Source organism: Dryobates pubescens, chromosome 15 (genome assembly GCF_014839835.1).
Source record: "Dryobates pubescens isolate bDryPub1 chromosome 15, bDryPub1.pri, whole genome shotgun sequence".
NCBI lineage: Eukaryota > Metazoa > Chordata > Aves > Piciformes > Picidae > Dryobates > Dryobates pubescens.
The window spans coordinates 20,079,256-20,098,480 of record NC_071626.1 but is presented as its reverse complement, the minus strand read 5'-3'; the positions used below and the strand labels follow the sequence as shown (position 1 = coordinate 20,098,480).

Sequence of the window (19,225 nt, the reverse complement as noted above, 5' to 3'; positions counted from 1 at the left end):
CTACAGTTCCTACAGTGGAGAGCATAATACAATCTCACACCATTGTGCTTTTGATCTTAAATAAACTGCACCCACATTGGGCTTTTTTCTTTTCTTCCTCCAAATTAGTCTTGGATGCAACCACACGAATTCCTTTCTTGTGTTGAACTGCAAGGGACTTCACCATGATTGAGAGGAGGAGTTGGCAAAATGGACAAAATGAAGGGAGGTCTGCACTTATGAGAAGAAATAGATGGGAACTGTATCAACAGAACAGAGCTCTGAAAGATGTGGGGAAGACACAGGCAGCCCTATCAGCCTAAACCAGAGAAGTCTGGCTCTAGGTCCCTAGGTTTGAGATTACCCAAGGCAGAGCAGAGATATACACCCAACATAATTCCTTACCCATGGCAGTTCCAGGGACTGCCAGCCATCAGAAGAGGGGTTTGCATAAGGCTGTGGAGACTGAGGATTTGAGACTGATGACCAGTGCAAGAACTTGTGCAGAATTTGGTGGTTAGGGTCAGTGTAGGGTGAAACTTTGAATGGCCACCGTTCTCAAAAGTTTGAATTTGATCTGAACGAGGCAAGTTTGCGTTGTTTTGGGGTTTCTCTGGGGGAGAGAAGGGGCATACAACTGGGCCATTTCTCATTCAGTCCCATTGGCTCACTGCAGCCAGACAGCAAACAGGTCCTGAGGACCACACTGCAGAGTGCAGCAGTCCTACTTTCTCTCCCTCTCTGGCTGTTCCTCTGGCAAGAGAGTTACAGGGCTGGATGGGTGGGCTGATGCTCGCATTAAGCAGTGCTGGCCAGCCTTGTGCCAGGCAGTGGTGCGTTAGATTTGCGCTGCTCCCATCCCACCCTCAGGACATGCGTGGGGGTTCCTGCCACAGAGGCAGGGAGAAAGACAAGAGCAAGCATTCCTCCATCTCTTTTTGTTGTTTCCGCCCCCCCCCCCCACCCCGCGTCGGGGTTACCACCCTCTCTCCCCACGCCTACGGAGAGGTCTGAAGTCTCACTGAATCAGCAATTGTGATTATCTGTGCTGTTAATGGTTTGCATCTTTGTGAATCAAAGGGTAAAATCACTCAGGGACACACGCACACAGACAGAAAAGATTATACACAATAACGTATCCAAGCAAGGGGAAAAATAAGGGGGGTGGGGGTGGGGAGGAAGGAGTTGTAATGCTCATGAATTCCAGATGATGACTTTTTAAATCCCCAAGAAGGCAGTGAATTTGTTTGATTGTTCTTGTTAATTATTGGACTTGTCCCAGTATCAAATATTTGTAGAAGATAAGGCTTCCCTCGTGGAGATGAATAATAACCAAACTTGCTCTTCTTTGAACAGTTTGGCTCGGAGTGCATAGCTCTTGCGCTTCCCAGGCTCAAATCCCGCCTAGTCGCCTTCACCGCTCCGCCACGTGTTGCACGTGTAGAAACCGCTCAATTAAAAAAACAAAACAACAAAGCCCCGTAAGTAAAGAAGAGGGGGAGGGTGAGAGACATATCTCGTACTTGTACAGCGTGACTTTATTACCACCGGCGGCGGAGCGGGTGGCGGGGTCGGAGCCATCGCCCCGGGCTGCGACCACTGGTCGCACCGCTTCATCCCCTCCCGTCCGGGCACCTCAGGCGCGTCGTACCGCGACGGCACAGGGGCTTGCTCCCGAACAGCCAGTTTAAGTACAGGCAGAAGCAGCAAAGCTGCCGAGAGGAAAACACCCCCACCCCACCCCACCCCCCCCTACCCACGCGTGAAGGCCCCAGAGCAGCCGGCCGGGTCCCCGCGGGCTGGCGGTGGCTGGGCCGCGGGGCCAGCCCGGGACACAGCTGCGCTCACCCGTGGAGTGGCGCGGACTGCTAGCGGAGGAAGTAACCGAGGGGTTCGGGTCAGAGGCGGGCTGCGGGGCCAGGCGCAACGCTCGCTCCCCGCCTGCCTGGGGGAGTAGTGACACGGAGGGCTCCCGCGGCCCCTCCGCCCCAGGGACGCATTTCAGGCGGCCGGGCGGAGAGCCGCAGCCATCCCGCCCCCGCGGCGTCCAACCCAGGCGGGCGGGGATCTCGCAGGCCACCCGCCGCTGAGGTAACCCCGCCACTGCGCGCCCCACTCGCAGCACCCCACCGATAGGCAGCGGCAATCTTCAGCCGCCGCAGCTTTTTGGGGACACCGGGAGGCATCTCCTCGCAGGCCCTGGGGAAGGCGCGTAGGGGAAGGGCGCGGTGGGACCTCAAACTTCTGCTTCACCCTCGGGCTCCCGCGCACTCGTGGGGACTGAGCCCGGCCGGGGGTCCCGGGAAATAAGAAGAGGGAGCTGAGTGGATGCCGGGCTGTGGCGGGCGTACCGCGGGCGACTGTGCGTGTGCGCGATGGCACCGGGGTGACAAGGACTGCCGGTGCAGAAGGTGCGAGCGGACATGCACACGCCCACGGATACGCAACTCTGGGGTGTTTACTGTTAGGAGCGGGAGGGGGACTCCTCGGGAAGGGACCCGGTAGCGACGTCCCCGGGACCCACGACACCCCCGTTCGGTGAAGAAGTTCCCGGAGTGGGGTGGGGGCGAAAGGCGAGAAGGGCTCAGTGTGCCCCGCCGCTTTGAACGGCTCATTGAACCAGCGGACAGCGGCCTCCCCACCCTCCCTCGAGGGACGGTGATGATGATGGTGGTGGCTGCGATGGCCGTCAGCGGGCTCCGCGGGGATGGCGGGCGCGTCACTTACCGTTGGCCGGTTTGCCGCCGCGCAGGGCCGCCCTAGTGCGCGGCGGGGCGGGCGGCAGCAGCCGGCGGCAGGAGGTCGGGGTTGGTCTGAGGTAGCCCTGGCGCGCCGGGGGGACTCCCCGCGCAGCCCCCTCCCCGCTGCCGCCACCTCGCCTTCCTCCGCCGCCTCCTCCTGCCTGCCGGGGTGCCGGCGGCGGCCAGGCGCGGCGCGGCGAGCCTCTCCTCCCCCATTGTTCCCGGTCTCCCTCTCCGGTTTCCTTTTTTTTTTTTTTTCCCCTCTCTTTTTTTCCTTTTGTTATTTGCACTCGCATTGTGTTGTTTGTCTCTGAAGCCGCCTCATGACCAGCAAAGGGATTTCACCTCGTCCTTGAGAGACAAGAGAGAGAGAGAGAAGGGGGAAGGGGGGGAAGAAGGGGGAAGAGAAAGGAAGAGATCACCAAACACCCATCTCCCGGTCCCTCCCCGCACCTCTGCCTCTCCCCACCCCGCCAGTGTCTCAGTTAGCACCCCGCGCCTGGAGGAGACATTACAGACAGCGGGTAGGTGCGCGACCGCCGCCGTTTTAACTTTCTTCCTCGCTGCGGCCGCCGGCGGCTGCTCCCCGGCGGGCGCTCGGCGCCCCGCGGGGTTCCCCCCGGCCGGTGGGGGTGGGCGGGCGGGACCTGGCGAGGAGTAGCGCGGAGGTGGAAGGCAGTGGGGCCGGCTGTCAGCGCGGCCGGCTGCTTGCCGGGCGCTAGCACACCTCCCGAAGTTTGGCACAACTTGTCACGCCTCCCCCCTCCCTCTTCTTCCTTCTCCTCCTCCTGCTGCTGCTGCCGGGTCTGGGGGCGGGCGGGGGCGGGCTGGCCGCGGTGCCCGCGTGTGTGGCGGTGGAGCCGCTGCTCCGCGCCCTGCCCGGGCATGGCTCAGCCCTCGGGATCCCGGCAGAGCTGGCGGACAGGAAGCTTTAAATTATTTTAATTGCGTCTCCGTGCTTGCGGGCGTGAGTGCAAAACGGCGATCGCCGCTGCGCCGCTGCCGAGGACGCGCAGGGGCGAGCTGGGGTGCTGCGACCGTGGGGCGCGGGGGACACCGACGGGCACCGGCACTTGCAGAGAGGACAGCCGGGGAGGGGGGCAGTAAGACGAGGCTGTTTACATATTTCTGCGAAGCACGTTCCTCGCTTCTGCCGGAGCAGGAGGATGACTTGGTGCAGGGGGCTGAAGGTTCACTCGTTTCGGCTGCTTTGCCTCTCAAAACCTAAACGGGTCAGGAGGAATACCGATTTCCCAGTCAGGGTGCGGAGCGAGGCCGCGCTCGTCTCCGCCGGCCCGCAGGCGGTCTGGCCCTTGCACTAGTGGTGGGAGCGAGCTCTGCCTTCTCATAAAAGTTAAGGGACTTTATTCGAGCCCGACTGCAATCCTAGAATAACCGGAGCCTCTTGCCTAGAGGAACGTGAGCGGCTTTTCCCTGGGGATGGCATGCTGCCTCAGCCCTGTACTTTGGTCAAGGGTAGGAACCAATAGCAAGCTGTGGGATTTTGAGTAATAAGTGTGGGAATCTGCAAGAGGAGTAGGTCTAAGAGTGATTTGTTTTCGTACTGCTCATGAATAATGGCCTCTAGCATTTAAATTTATTTTTTTTTTAAACCAGCAGGCCGACGAATTAGGCACGTGGGAGATTTGTAGGCGTTCGACATCGCGATCATCATCAACAACAATAGTACAGTAGGGACGTCCAGGAGGACTGTGTCTGATGAGAACTATTCTCTCAGAGAGGCCACTATCACACAATGACAAGCAGGTAGCTACCACTTACTCTTGTAAAAGGACAGCTGTCAATATCCGAAAATTAGAGAGCAAATTGGGGGGGTAGGGGGGTGGTTTGTTTGTTTTGGGTTCTTTTTTGTTAGTAGAGCTGCATTTTGTTCCATCTTTGTCAAGGGATGGAATATTAACTTTAGTTCAAGTTAGAAAAAAACCCAAAGTTTGATTCCAGCTGTAGAACTGTTCTGGCTTTCTTTGTCCCAGTTTGAAAACAGCTAGCTGTTTGCAGCCTTGCTGAAGTGAGCCATTCAGATTAAAAAAGCAACTTCTTCTAAACGAGGAGCTAGTACAAAGTTATTCATCGAAATGTTTTATCACCTCACACTTACCTGAGAACAGCTACTTGTATCTTGCTACTATTTTTATATCTTCTTAATCCTTTACAGCACTGGAAAATACATTATTGCTTCTGAAATGAATTCATCCTGCAGAGCACACTCTTTGCAACTGTTGAACTGGGAATGCACAGGCAGAAGTATTTATTTATTTAATTAAGTTACAGTATTTGGCCAGGTTATAGTCAGTTTTGGTTTATGAGGTTCTCCAGCTGAATAGAGAGAGACTGGCACTAATGTGTTGCATTTTGCAAGCAGGTAGTATGTCTATTCTGACGGGATTTGAAGATGAGAGCCCAATAAACACGTGTCCGTTACGCGTGGAAATCTTGCAGCAGCAGAGCTTTCTGGTTAAGCTTGAACTGTTTTTATTAAGAGTTACACTATAAGAAGTACAAGACGTAAAAGCTGCAAGTGTCTTATGTAAACAGATGGACATTTGAGCTGTAATGACTGGTTCTGAGTTAATTCAGTTAACATGTGGGTGCAAATGTATTTAATTTAGCCTAGAATAAGTTTTTGTAAGCGATGGAAGCTAACACATGATTTTTAGAAAGAAAATAAAACCCTGTGAATTTTGTCTGCACGCATTGGAGCTCCAGCTGTCAGAGGTTCTTGGGGATGATGACTGTCCTGTTCATATGATCTCACGGTACCAAGTGAGACTTAACCGAGACCTTACTGTTTTTCGCTTAAGCTTGCAGGTAGCTTGCTAATGAATTTTGAGATGATAAGGTACTGTTCTAAGGTCCCTGTGCTGAGAAGATATAAAGGTGCTTAAAACATACACCTTGCTGCACTTTTATCAGATGTGCTGCTTGCCAGAAACAGTTAGGTTGAGAAATCCCATAAGCTGTCAGATGTATTGTTTATGATGGGGTAGTTCCTCAATGTTCAAGATGAAGAAACAGCACTTTTCTTGTTACTCATTGTAAAAACTGTACTGCTGCATTCCAGGAAGGTTTGTAAGTGGCGTAGTTAACTATTGCTGCATAAAGCATGGGAGGAGATTGAGACTTGGCATCTCTGACAGTGCTGCTGTAATGCAACCTGTATGCAGGAGCTTTGTTTCTGCCTGCAGTTCATACTTGCCCTGATATAAAACATTGATGTTGGCATATAGATACACCAAAACCCAGAGTGTTTGTTGAAAAATAAGAATTCCTGTGATTAGGAGAAAGTAACTGAACTGTCCTTCTAAAAATACAACAGTATGCTAAAATATTGCCAAAGCTCTGCTCTGCTGTTGTAAGCTGTTGTTTTTTTGACCATTATAAATAGATTAATATTATTGTAAGGATTTTTTTCCTGTTAGCAAAGAAAGATTTTTTTTCCTGTTCTGCATAAAGATCCCCACATGTCCCTGAATGGGCAGAGCCATGCTCCCACTGAAGTAGGTGGGAGTGATGCTGGTGAGGACATGGGCAGCTGGGCCCTACACCTTGGGAACAGACCTTGTAAAACCTCAAAGGTCTCCTTGCTTGTTTTTTATAGTTGTTTTGTTTACGTTGTCCATTTCTTCAAGACATTAGAAAGGGTCCACTTAGTCACGGTACATTATGTAGTCGAGTTCAGGTCCAAAATTGGTTTAGAGTATTTGAAATGAAGCCTAAAACAAGAATGAGCAATGAAATGTTCAGTAGCAATGAAATGTTGAAGGCCTTTGGGAGTTTTCTTCCTTTTTCATGGTATACTTAGACCCAGTTAGGAAAATTTCCTTTTGAATTTGTGGCTAGAGGAATTTGAAGCTAGATCTCTTTCCCTGTGTGTGAAATTTAGTAACAACTAAGACTATTCAGGTCAAGACCATAACATAAGATTTGCATTCTACTGCTAGCTGTGGTACAGTTACACCTTCTTTGGGCATGGTGTGAAAGGTGGAGGCTACAGTTAAAGAGGATTTCCCATGTCTGTTAGAACGGCTTCTTGCTCCACTGATGGGCATCCTAGATAAGTGTAAGATGATCACTCTTGCCATACCTTTCCCTGTGTCTCTGGCCTCTTCAAGCACGTGGTGAACACACACAGGCACAGACACATACACAGCACGTTCTGTATACGTAAAGTGCATTGTCTGAACAAGTTTTTGTTGCTTACAGAGGACACGTCCTTTCTGGTTGCACACTTTTCTAGGTGAGGAGACCATATGTTTTATGATAGCCTGAGGAGCGTCCCCTTTAATATTTCTGACAGCTTTATTTTCTGTCTTCTCCAGCCTCTCTCCTTTCCTTTGAGCTGCAAACGTAGATTGAAACTCAGGTAATACATAAGAGGATCCTTTAATATTGGCTATTTTCAGAGGCACAAAGGACAATTACCTTCTCTTCCTACTAACCTCCTGCTGGCTTACTGGCTGCTTGGGAGGCTGGTGATTTTAAGAACGCCACTTTACCCAATGCATCAAATACAGAGCAAATCTTTTCTCACCAAGACCCCAGTTTCTACACCCTGTGGTAACACCAAAAATTGAACTTGAGTGGCCTAAAGCACCAGCTCCTACTGTGGTGACTCGTACAACCATCAGCACTTTTTAGAGTTAAATTTGATCCACTGGCCCTGAGCAGTGCTGACAATTGCCAGCTAAAAGACCCTTCAGTGAATTGTCCTTTAACAGAAGTCTCTTCCCCAACCCCCTCCATTTCCTGTTGTTCTTTTAAATAAAAAGAAATCCTGGTGACAAAGCTAAAGTGTATTCTGTGATTATTGTTTAAAGAAAGAGTATTTACCTTTATTTCAAGGAAATTAGCTCCCTAAAAATTGCAGGTCAGAGTTGTTTTGCAAGGATAGTATATTTCACTTCTGCAAAATCTCCAGAAAAAAAAGAAAATCTCACACTATTTAACCTAACTATTTATGTATGAGTATTTGAGCCTTTCAGTGATTACAGTTAAAATACATGAGAAAGTCTGTTCTGTATTAATACCGAGCTAATATGATAAAGGACACTGAACACTTGTCTTTTTCTGTAGTCCTGAGAAACTGAGTGGGCTCAACAGGGCAGTGCACTTTGATGACATTTTGAACCTTCCATGAGGAACATAGTTTTGCAGAACACAATCCAAATAAAAGCACATCCTATAGATGAGAGATTTCCATTGTAGTCCCCTAGTCACTGGCAAGATGGTCTGGGTTTTATGTGAGATGAGTCTGAAAGGTCTTGGTAAAGCTGACTGACGTTCAGTAGGCTTAGATTTGCTGCATAGGCTACTTGCTGGTCCAAGCCTAGGGGAAAGCTTAAGGTGTGCTGGAGTATTAGTACATGGTATTTAGGATCCTGCTCTTAGTGGCAGTTATGCCTGTGTATATAATTTAATTTAATTTAAAATCAGATTTTCAGCACTGACTTGGCTTAGGCAGGGTAGAAGTCTGGCTAGTACCAGAAAGAGGTGGTGGGGTAGGATGAAGTTGCCTGCTCATAGCTGGGAAATAAGGACTGCTCCAGCTCTGGTTTGCCCTCTTTCTGAGGAGAGGGGACAAAATCCAGTTAGCTTGCTCTGCTCAGAAGTATTGATCTGATTCTGAAATATGTTTTGCAGTCTCTTCAGTTTCTGTAGGGGGTAAGTACACACAACAGGTTTAAATTTGACCAAGTGCCACACTGTGTTTTGTAGCAGTCAGTCTAAAGGCAGGTTTAATTAAACTGGTTCAGTTTCTAAATGAGGATTATGGAGTTTATCTTTTACGCTGCTATAAAATCCTTGTATGTGAGAAAGCTCTGAGTGCAATGAAAAGGGCTGGGGGACACAGTTATAATCCTCAGCTGACCAATTTACTTACTAAGGATCTAAAAGTTAAGTTTACAGTTCAGTTTTAAAAAATAAAGCAAAAGATCCGTTACATTTCTAAGTCAGTGCCTTTGATCAGTGAATGGAAGAGTTACATTTCTTACATGGGAAATTTTAATGTCATAATGGACCTTATAGCAGGAGGTTAGTTCTAATGGACCAGGTTTATGCTGAGAAAAAATACAGAAACCATTCGAGAAGAGAATTAGAAAAAGAATGGTTTTCAAGTGATTTCAGAGCAGTCTGAATTAAGGCTGATGCTGACTTCTGTATTAATTCTTTAAAAACATAGAGGAAGTCCTTATTCTTTTACAGTGATCAATCCACTGAATCACACAGCGGTGGAGTCTCTCCTTCTCCACTGACTCTGGAAGGAGCCTGGGGGTATTGAAGTTCCCAAGGAAAGGCAGCCGTTGTGGCTCTTGATGTGCTGTCCTTACATGTGCATCCAGTAACATACGACTGTATTTCTCCTGATGTGTGATTGCTCTCTATGCCATGGTATTAAAGATCATGCTTCTCATGCTGGAATATAGGCAAATGCATAAATAATAACAAGAAATGCAATATATGTGTCAATTACACTTCTGTTTAATAATAAATTGAATGCCTCTGCTACCAAGGGTATGCAAAATATATAAGAAGCATATTCAGTCCCAGACAAGTAAATTTGTTGTATTCTGCTTTGTGGTTTCAAATCTGTAAGAAGGGTGTGTTTAGTTGGAGATACTGTGCTCTTTGCTGTGTTTCAGATCGATTTTGTGTTGGGAACTGTATGCAGAGAGCTGCCAGAATCAGGACAGACTGATCCTGAGAAAACAGAGTGATTTATTCCAATTCCTGGGAATGTGAGTTTGTTTAGCGGTACCATGGTGCATTTAGTGCATTGTGCTTGAGATTAACAGATGTACAACAATTAATTAGTTCAGGTTTGCAAGTCATGTGTAGATTACTCGGTCAGTACCCGCATGTGCAGGGTGAGCTTTTTGAAGGTTCTCACTGAAACTTGTTGCTGAGTTCAGTCTCGTGTCTCCTGCCAATATCAGAAAAGACAGAGCTGGAGCAGAAATACTGAAGTAGTTGTCACTTCTGTAAAACAGCTTCCAGTTGAAACTTGAAATTACATATAATGAGGCATTCCTATAAACAGGCTTGCCATAGGTAAGTAGCAGTTTGCATGGGCTGATGGAAGTTTTGTGACTGAAGAGGAATAATATTAATTCTCACGAGAGATTACAAATGAGTAAATGCTTATGAATATGTACAAATACGAATGTGTGAATTTAGTGCTTCTGAAAGGCAATTGACAGTTCTGGAAACTGAAGGCCTCTCTCTGCCAGGAAAGTGCCGTAGAGGAAAGCAGCAGCTGTAAAAATGGGTGTTGTGCATCACCGGGGTGACCCAGGGTGTATGCTGCAGGCAGCACCTCCCAGGGTGGGGAGGGGAGTTAGGTCTGCAGGTATTTGGGGCCCGCTTGTAGAACACACATGAGATTCTCTAAGCACGTATGTGGTAGATTACTGACATGTTTAAAATGCATGCTTGGGAACTCTACATGGATGCTTTCCTCCTCCCAGTCATAAAATGCCATTGACCCAATACCTCACCTTATATAAAATGGTATCTTTGAATGGTAGAAAGATACGTGGTTTTATGAGGAATGATGGTGGGGAGGGAAGTAAGACAGAGTCTTGCACCTTCTACCTCATGTCCCACTGTTCTTTTAATAACTGATGTGTTGTATTGGTGCAGAAAAATAGGCTCCTAGTAAGAATTAACAAGCTGAAATAGGGTAGAAAGTGGAGAAATGAAGATACTCTAATCCTTAAAGGTATATTGGAAGTAGAGGTGTGGGTACAATGGCATAAAGAGCAGCAGCAGTTGCACACCTAAGAACCTCTGTGGTGCACACAAATACAGCAGTAAGAGGAAGACAAATGCTTTTGTGCTGTAGTGTAAAGCTTTAAGAATGCAAGATTTTTCTCCTTGCTTTGCTTAGCTTTAAATTATCTATTTTTATGTATGAGAAAAAGGAAAAGGTTTACTTGTATGAATATACAGCTTTATGTAATTATTTTTATCTCAACATGGTATCTCAGGGGTTCAAGAGGGGATTGGACGTGGCACTTGGTGCCATGGTTTAGTAGTCATGAGGTCTTGGGTGACAAGTGGGACCTAATGATCTTTGAGGTCTCTTCCAACCTTGGTGATTCTGTGATTAGGCTTTCTGTTTAGAGATATTTGTGCCTTCACTGTCCAGTTGCAATTAACCCAGAATTTGGCATATGAGTTGTAGAGATGTGGCTTATGGCCCTGATTAAGAACAGCGTTGAGTATAGACTTAAGGAATATGACTTAGTTAATTTCAATTCAGCAAAATGTGAGTGTTTGCACAAGTGCAGAGTTCAGTTCAAAAAGTGGTATTTCAACTCAGCCAAAGTCACATTTTTGAAGGCCTGTTGACCTTCAGGGTGGTTTAGGTGCCTAATGAAGGGAGAAAAGAAGTTGGTTTCCTGAATTGCCTGCATTGTTAAATATTGTCTCTTCTGACAGCCTGCAGGGACTCTGACAAGTGAGTGTGAGAGGGGGCTTCCAGGAGCTCCAGAGACTGCAGGATTTATATGGATTCCAGCTTTAAGGAATGACATGGTTAATAGCAGAGATTGGCTTCTCCAAGTCCTGTGTAGTTTTTGTTTTCTTTCATAGCAGCAGGGAGGTTGATCAGTTAGGACCTCAGGATGACACCTGCATGGGCAGGACCTGTGGTAGCAGCAGATCATTTCGCCTGTGGTTTTGTGTAGTTGAGGCTTGTAAACCTTTATAGAGGTGCCAAAGTGTCTCTGTAGAGTTTTTGGGTTGTTTTAGTGTGATGTCTTTCTCTGATCATATTTCTCCTTGTGTTCTGTTGCTGTTAAGTATATTCATGTTCATTTTATGATATTTTCTGGTCTTCCTAGTTTGATCTACTAGATCAATAATGCAAATATATAAAAGATTTTCTTAATAGGTTACATACAAAGGGTAGTTTTAACCTTGTGAAACTGATTCTTCATGCTCCCCTCCATCAATAGAGACAAGGAGGCTTCTGCAGAAAGTACTGCAGAGGAAGAACTTTAGTCTCACCATTGACTGAAATAAGGGTGACTCATCTCCTGAAGCAGAAGTTGCCCATTTAAGAGTAGAGCTTAAGACATGGAAGGTAAGCATTATCGGCCTGGTTTTGTATCCAGGGCAGACTTACTATTTGTTTTCTTCTGTCGATGCTAAAACCTTGAGGTGATTAGCCTTCGGGAGCTGTAGCCACTTGAGTATGCCTCCACATGGGACTTCCAGAATTGCGGAAAGAAGTCCAGCAGTCAGTGCTCACTGGTAATTGATGGGCTTGGGAACACAGCTGTTTCCAAATCCAGCTGTTTCCAAAAAAAACCCCCAGCAAAACCTGTTTGAAAAATCTTGAGTGAAACACTGACAGTTTTTTGCTATTAGTTGCTTTTATGCAGTGGGATGAGAGTTTGCCCTCTCTTTTTTTGCTGCTCAGAAGGCGCGGAGCCTTTTCAGTGTCTTAATAGGTTTTGGTTCAGCCCCCTGTACAGTTTCCCGTGCAGAGCTTTTGTTTGTTTGTTACAGCTCCAGCTTTGGAGAGCAGTGAGTAGGGTGATTCTGTGGAGCTGGGGCCTTCTTTTATTGGCTCACAGATACAGTTTAAAGACAATGTGGATATGTGTGGGGGGGGTGGCAAATGAAAGTAGATTGTTTTTTATAGTGTCACCTGCAATGTGCTTTTCAATAAGCCCCTATATAACCACCTATGTTTTGGGTTTGTGGTTTTTTTGGTGGTGGTTTTGTGTTTTTTTTTTTCCAACTTGAAAGACACTATCTCCTTCTTCTAAACATTTGCACAGCAAAGTAATGCATTATTGCATTTTCATAAATAATTGAAAAGCAACTTAAAAGAAAGTAGGCCAACAGAAAAAAAAAAAGAAAAGTGTCAGTTTCAAATTTGAGAGAAGAAAAATATGTTTCCTTCTTCATAGTGAGTCAATTAAATGTTATTAAATCCCATTCTCCCACCCCAACATGACCAAAGACAAATCTGACAGTCGACAGTTTCATTTAAAAGAGGGGAAAACGACAAAAAAGGTTCAGGAGCGCTGACTCTGGTTTGTTTTGTTTCTTCTGTTTAATTTTTTTTCTTCCCCCCCCCGGTAAGAAAGGAATCATGACCCATTATCAGCTTGCAAGTGACTGAGGAGCAAATCTCTGGAGGTCTGTGTGTTGGCTTTTCAGTGCCGTTCTCCGTGCTGGGCTGTAATAATGCGAGCTATTTTAGAACTGTGCATACGTTAGTGTTCTGGCGCGGCATGATACAATAATGTGTGAAAAAGCAGAAGATCACACCTTGGTAAAACTTGCAGATTTCCTGCATAATCCGACAGTGAGCTCTCGTCAGGTTTTGACTATATGTAAAGTGAGAATAAAGTTTCCAGAAGCAAAGCGCGAGCCTTGGATGCATTTTGAATGGCTGTGCAGGGATTTTGGCCCTGACGTGGTTACAAATGTGCCTGACTTTAAACACTTCAGTCCCAGTGTAGCCAGCAGGCCTCCTTCGGTGCTTAAAGTTTGGCAAAGGCTTTAGACCCTTCGCCAAATTGGAACTTTATTTTTGCTAGTGCTGGGAAAGATCAAAGAGCCAGCGTAAATAATTTCTTAAAAACAATCAGTAACATGAACAGTTTTCATGTAACATACAGTGCAGTGTGGCTGGTGACAGTACCAGGTGCCATCTCTGAGAATGGTTTATGGCCATGAATCTCTTCACAGGGCTGCTGGCATGTCTGGCCTGAGCTGATGTGGCTGAGAGAAGATGGGCAGGCTGGAAGCAGAAACATACTTGGCTACAAATGCTCTCAATGCAAGATAAAGGCCAGGGTCTTTATTCAAGAAGGGGCTGCGTGTGTGGGCTCTGGCCATCAATTTGTGCTACACCAGAAGTTTCAGGAATGTTATGGGAGTTGCTGGGTGAGGTTCTTGGACCAGGCAGGAGGCCTGATGGACAGGTCCTAACAGTCCTTTCTGGCCTGGCAATCAAGAGATCAGTGATTGTTGGTATTAATGTGTTGCTCAATGTGCTTTAAGATTAGAGCTGCTCAAAGAATAGACTCCACTGATGGGAATCTCCATGCAACTGATACATGCTCCAGAGGGAAAAAATAACAGCATGTGCTTTCTCTCCTGATTTCCTCTCAGATTTACTCCCTCTCCTTTTAATTTTTATAACCAGTGAGGCTGCATTTTAAAACACTGCCCACCTTTTCCAAAATGTGTGATATATTTGTCAAGCATTTGGAATTTGGGATACTTTGATGTAACTGCATGTAGGTTTTATAGAAACACCTGACGTGTATGTTTAGTTCCTAAACACCTTCTGTGCTTGATTTATCCTCACAGGTTGTCAAGGTATTCAGATGACCTGAAACTGAGGAAGTGAGAGGGAGCTCAGCTGGCAAAAGTCTGACATTGAGTCTGACTGCAGCTCAAATTTGTTTTGCAAAGCTGAGCCCAGGCTGTGTAGGTGGTGAAGAAAGCCTTTTTCACCGTTATATCCAAAAAGCTCATTTTTTGCAGGTGATGAATAACCTAGTTAGCTCACGTTGTTTCAGTCCAGTGGCAGGTCTCCTCTGAGGAGGCATGGTAGAAGTTCATGATAGCATACTCAGGTTCAGGCACAACGGAAGATAGGCTCTGGCGGTGCTTTGGTAGGTTTCCTTAGCAAGAGAAGTGGTGCTGTCAGCCATCTACCTTGGACCACTGTGCACTAACTAGTTTGTTACGTTATGTACGGCTGTTTAATTTGGGTCAGCAGGCTGGCTTCTAGTGAAGCAGACACAACTTTTTAAGCCTTTTAACCTAGATAGGTGTTTTCAGGGTCCTGTGGTAGCTGTGATCACCAGAAGCATGCAGATCTTGAGATTAATATGCTCATAAAGTAGTGTCATTTTCTGTTGTCAGAAAATTTCTTCTTACTTTCGTTGTTCTGACTAGTGTCTTTTAGGATGTAAGGCCAGGCCTGTCTGTCTTAGGAGTTTCCATGTCTAGGTTGAAGGAAGCCTTTCTGGGCAGAAGACAGAGTCATTTTGTTGAGACAGAACAGTGTGCATCATTGTTTGTGTTATTACTGTTTTACATTTTTTGTCTCTGTAAGAACAGCATATTGATGACTCTGTGTTAAAACTCTGTCTTTTAGTGGCTCATTTTGTTTCCAGAAAGGAAAAAAGCTTCTTTCTTTCTAAGACAAACCCAGAATTGTATTGGAACAAGGACTAGTGCTGTGTTCATACATGATGAAATTCAGGAAGATTAGGCCACTGTGTATAAATTGCCTTCATGTTCGTTGGGTTAGCAGCTGTCAAATAAGTGATTACAGCCGTTGGCATAGCTTTTCTTTCCATAATAGCTGTGAAACAGGGATGGAAATGTAACAGATGCCATTTAATATGGACCAACACCTAGGTTCTGTTTCTGGGTCTGGCTGTTTATTGCCTTGTGGCCAAAGTTTCTAGCATCCTTTTGCTTTAATTCCTCACTTCTTACAAATGGAGTGAGTGTGGAGTGAATATTCCCTCACTTTACAGGAGATTTCTGAGGCTCTTTGTTAAATTGTTTGATCTTCTGATGGAAGATACTGAGTCTATGCAGTAGAGTTAACGATAAGATTATTAAATAGAGTAATTCTCTTGAGGTTAAGGAAGATTATTGTTCCTAGTTTTGCTTTGCTGGATAGTGTTAAGCTTCTCCAGGAAGTAATTTGGTCCAAGACTGTATTGGGGTATCATTTCCTGGGATTTTTTTGTTTGTTAACTGACAAGGCCTTTTGATACCAGGCAATACTCTTCAAGTCCTGTTGAAGCGCAAATGAAGCATTGTGATGCTACGTTTTTGCAGCACAGGAGTCTACAGTGGCTCATTTAGTGTTGATAATGCCTGTGACAGATTAAAAAAATCAAACCAGTTACTCCCAGTGAGATGGATGCACTCAGCCAGACCCTTAGTGAGACTTATTTGCTGCACTGCGAGGACCAAAGTACACATCTTCCCCCCCTCCCCCCCGAAAGAATCCAGCTTATCATGAAATGTTTATCGGAGCCATATAAACATTTCTCGATGACTGAATTTTGAAGGGAAATTCTTTTGGTCTAAATGTATTACAAACAAAACTCTTCACAGATTAAAAAAAAAGAAAAGACTAAAAAAAAATTAGCTTGGTTACAGCCCTACTTATTGCCAAGCGTACCAGCATCTGGCAAGGATACGGTGAGCTGGGAATTCACTGCTTGAAGCCATGGAACAAAGTGTTCTGATCCGACCCCAGGCAGCGAGTCCTGGACTTGAACTGGAATCTTCAGGAGCAGAGAAGTCTTAAGTGTCTGGAAAATTGGCCTGTTGAGTCACCACGCAGGCACTAAAACAAAACTAATTTTAAGCAGGTCAGAGTTCAGTGATTCCCTCTGGAATCTAATTTTTTTTTCCCTTAAAAAAAGTCTCATGTTTTAAATGAAAAGGGTCAAAGTTGATGCACTGCTACGATTTTTGAATGCTTTCCCTTAAGAAGAGCCACCCAGGCTAGGATTAGCATGAAGGGCTGCTAGGCTGGCACTTCAGTGTCTGGGTTAAAAATATTTTAAAGCAGTAAATGCAGTCAGAACAGAGAGCAAGATCCCTGGGAGCCTTCCTATTCAAAAATGTGCGAGCTCAGGGCAGCAACTGCAATGTAATTTAGGGCAGTATATGCTTCATAGCTTTGGAGAATATTGCCTCTTGTTAATGTTACATCGGAGGACAGTGGGATTGTCGTAATTTTAGAAAGGTGGTATTCCTGTTTGGTTTACATTGGAAACTTCAGAATAAATAAAAAGAAGCATCAATTGAGGAAGAAATGTAACTGCTGAAACCCAGCAATGAATCCAACTCTCAGCAGACTGTAGAAACGACAGGGGAAAGTGGGTATAGAAACATTTTTGTGGGAATGCAGCTGCAAAAGGAACTTAGCAGACAAAGGCAGAATCAGGTATGTACTTTAAAAGGCATGTGGGCAAACTTTTGTCTGTGAGCCCAGTGAGGAGCCTGCTCACATTAAATTGCAAAATGTTTGGGGGGATCAAATGACAAAAAGCTTGTATTGCTTTTCCATTGCTGAAGAAGTGGGACTGTCTATAAGCAGGAATGATTCAAATAGCTGCTTTTAACAAAAGAACTCGCAAGACTAAGGGAGATTTCTCATTCCCATTCCTTTTTTTTATTTTACCCCCCATAGATGATTTCCTTCTTTTTCTTGTTAGATCTTGAAGAGTTCCCTTTACATTTGCCTGTGAGAAGGATGGGGGGTCTAGGCTGAACTCTGTTTGTCAGGCATTGTGAGCTTGGTGATCTCTGTTTATCTCTTAGGAAATAGTCATGCTTGCACAACAGGGCAAATGCAATGTGCAGATGTCAGAACTACTAAGACAAAGAAGGCTGTCTAGGAAAACAATGCCAAACATAATGTCTGGAGTGGAGATGTAGCAGCTAGGAATTCTGGCTTCTTCTCTTCCCTGTGCCTCTGCCTGGCTCTAGGCAAATCTCAAGGCCAAACATAAAGCTTTTACTTCATGGCGGTGAATTCATGAGAACTGTGCCATTGATGGGAGGACGTTCATGGGGATGGTTGCCCACATAGGGGTGCAAAGATCTGTGCTCTGCTCATTGGTGCAACGGTCAGACTGGTCAATACCTGTTCCATAGGATCTCCTCTTTGATATGTGCAGTTGCTAAGTATGTGGCTTTTTGAGTGGAGGAGTTACAAAACTTGAATTTATTAGGAGAACCTCTATCTGCCTTGCTAGTGCAAGAAGGTCTTCTTGCAATGCTTCTTCTTTTTATTCCTGCAGATACACTAAGCGTGGAGATTTGAATGGGAGAATGTGTGAGGCTCTGAAATCCAATTTGTCTTCCAAGTTATGGCAAGGCTCCATTTTCCTTGGGTTTAACAAGTAGTGACCATGGTTTCCTGAAATACTTATTTCAGTTTAGGGAAAACTTACTGATGTGCAGTTGCTTTTGCATTTAACATCACAATTTATAGCCCTTTGAAGTCTACATGTTTGAAGGAAAAAGAAGTCCTTAGGATAAGCTGATCTTGAATGAAATCATGTAGGCAGATAACAGATTGAATTTGCATTATGGCTTGTTTCGCTCAGGAAGTAAGTCAAGCAATGAGTAGTGCTGGGCCAGCTTGTATCACAACATGAGGCAGCATAGCGTTAGTGCGAGGTCGTATTGTTCAATGAATCTGATTGTGGACTAGTTCTCCTGACTTTTCTGGGATGATGATGGTTCTGGGGGATAAAAGTTATGATTTGCAGAACTATGATTCACAATTGTGAAGCTTGGATAAATCACACAGATTTCCAGCCTTGATGCTTTCACTTGCAGTGATTTGAAGCTTGACACCAGAAATTGTTTGGATTTTCTTTTCCTTTTTTAGTGATGGATTTAATTTCACTAATGTGTGACCCAGTGGAAACTTTGCAATAAGGAAGAACTTCAGAGAGCTAAGAGGCAGATGTGTTTTGGGTAGTTTCTAGATCACAGAAACACAAAATATTAGGGTTTGGAAGAGACCTCGAAAGATCATCCAGTTCAACCACCCTGCCAGAGCAGGATCACCTAGAGTAGGTCACGCAGGAATGCATCCAGGTGAGTTTTGGCTGTTTCCAGAGAAAGAGACTCCACAGCCTCTCTGGACAGCCAGTTCCAGGGTTCTGTCACACTCACAGTGAAAAAGTTTTTCCTTATGTTCATGTGCTTTTTTTGTTGTTTGTTTGTTTGATCTCTGCATTAGTAACTCCTCAACTGATCTTGTATCCAACCCTTTTAAAAGCTTCCCTTAGCACAAGAGAGTTGCAGCACGTGCATGCTGTGCTGATCCTTTTAGTTTAACTGGCGATGCCTTTGAGCTCAAACTAGCTATCAGAATATGATGGGTCAACAGAATCGTTCTCTTTATCATGAAGCACACCTGAAATATCTGCTTAGGTAGTGCCTGTGATTTCTCAGCAAATATTCAGCCCAGTGGGGAGCTGCAGGACTCACCTCCATCTCCGAAGGGTTAACAGTAACCTATAATAATAATCTTGTGGCACAAAAATGCTTCTTTTTATGCATTACCTATTTCCAGAGGCCTAATTTAGGTTTTGTATCAAAATGGATATCACAAACGCTTGAGCTTCCTGCTGAGAAGGAAAGTGCTACTGAGAGACTTTGTTCTCTGTTATTCTCCTGGTGTCCGGGAGGGGTAAGGAGGCAAGGAAACAATTGCTGATATCTGTAGCAGTAAGTATAAATAGTAGCAGGATGGGTTGCAAAGGTAAAATAGTTTGGCAATATTGTTCCCGTGAAAGCCTGGCCTTTGCTGTTGGTTAGAATATATGTGTGTGTGTAAATGTATGTGGGTTTTTTTTTCATACATGGGGCCAATGTGCACATCAACAAGGGAAAAAAGAAAGAAATGTTAGCTTTATTTTGCACCTGTACAGAAGGTGCACCTGTCATTAGAAGAA

The 19,225-nt window shown here is 45.3% G+C and overlaps 1 protein-coding gene across 1 annotated transcript; it reads right to left on the bottom strand.

Annotated features, from left to right (window-relative positions):
- Nucleotides 1-1,100: 1,100 nt before the first annotated feature.
- Nucleotides 1,101-3,274, bottom strand: LOC128897832 (uncharacterized). The gene is made up of 2 exons (XM_054167608.1): nucleotides 2,707-3,274; nucleotides 1,101-1,429 (listed from the first exon to the last, which is right to left on the bottom strand). Exons 1-2 carry the CDS (start codon nucleotides 3,014-3,016, stop codon nucleotides 1,101-1,103), a joined length of 639 nt encoding a protein of 212 aa, XP_054023583.1. The 5' UTR covers nucleotides 3,017-3,274.
- Between the last annotated feature and the right edge of the window lie 15,951 nt (nucleotides 3,275-19,225).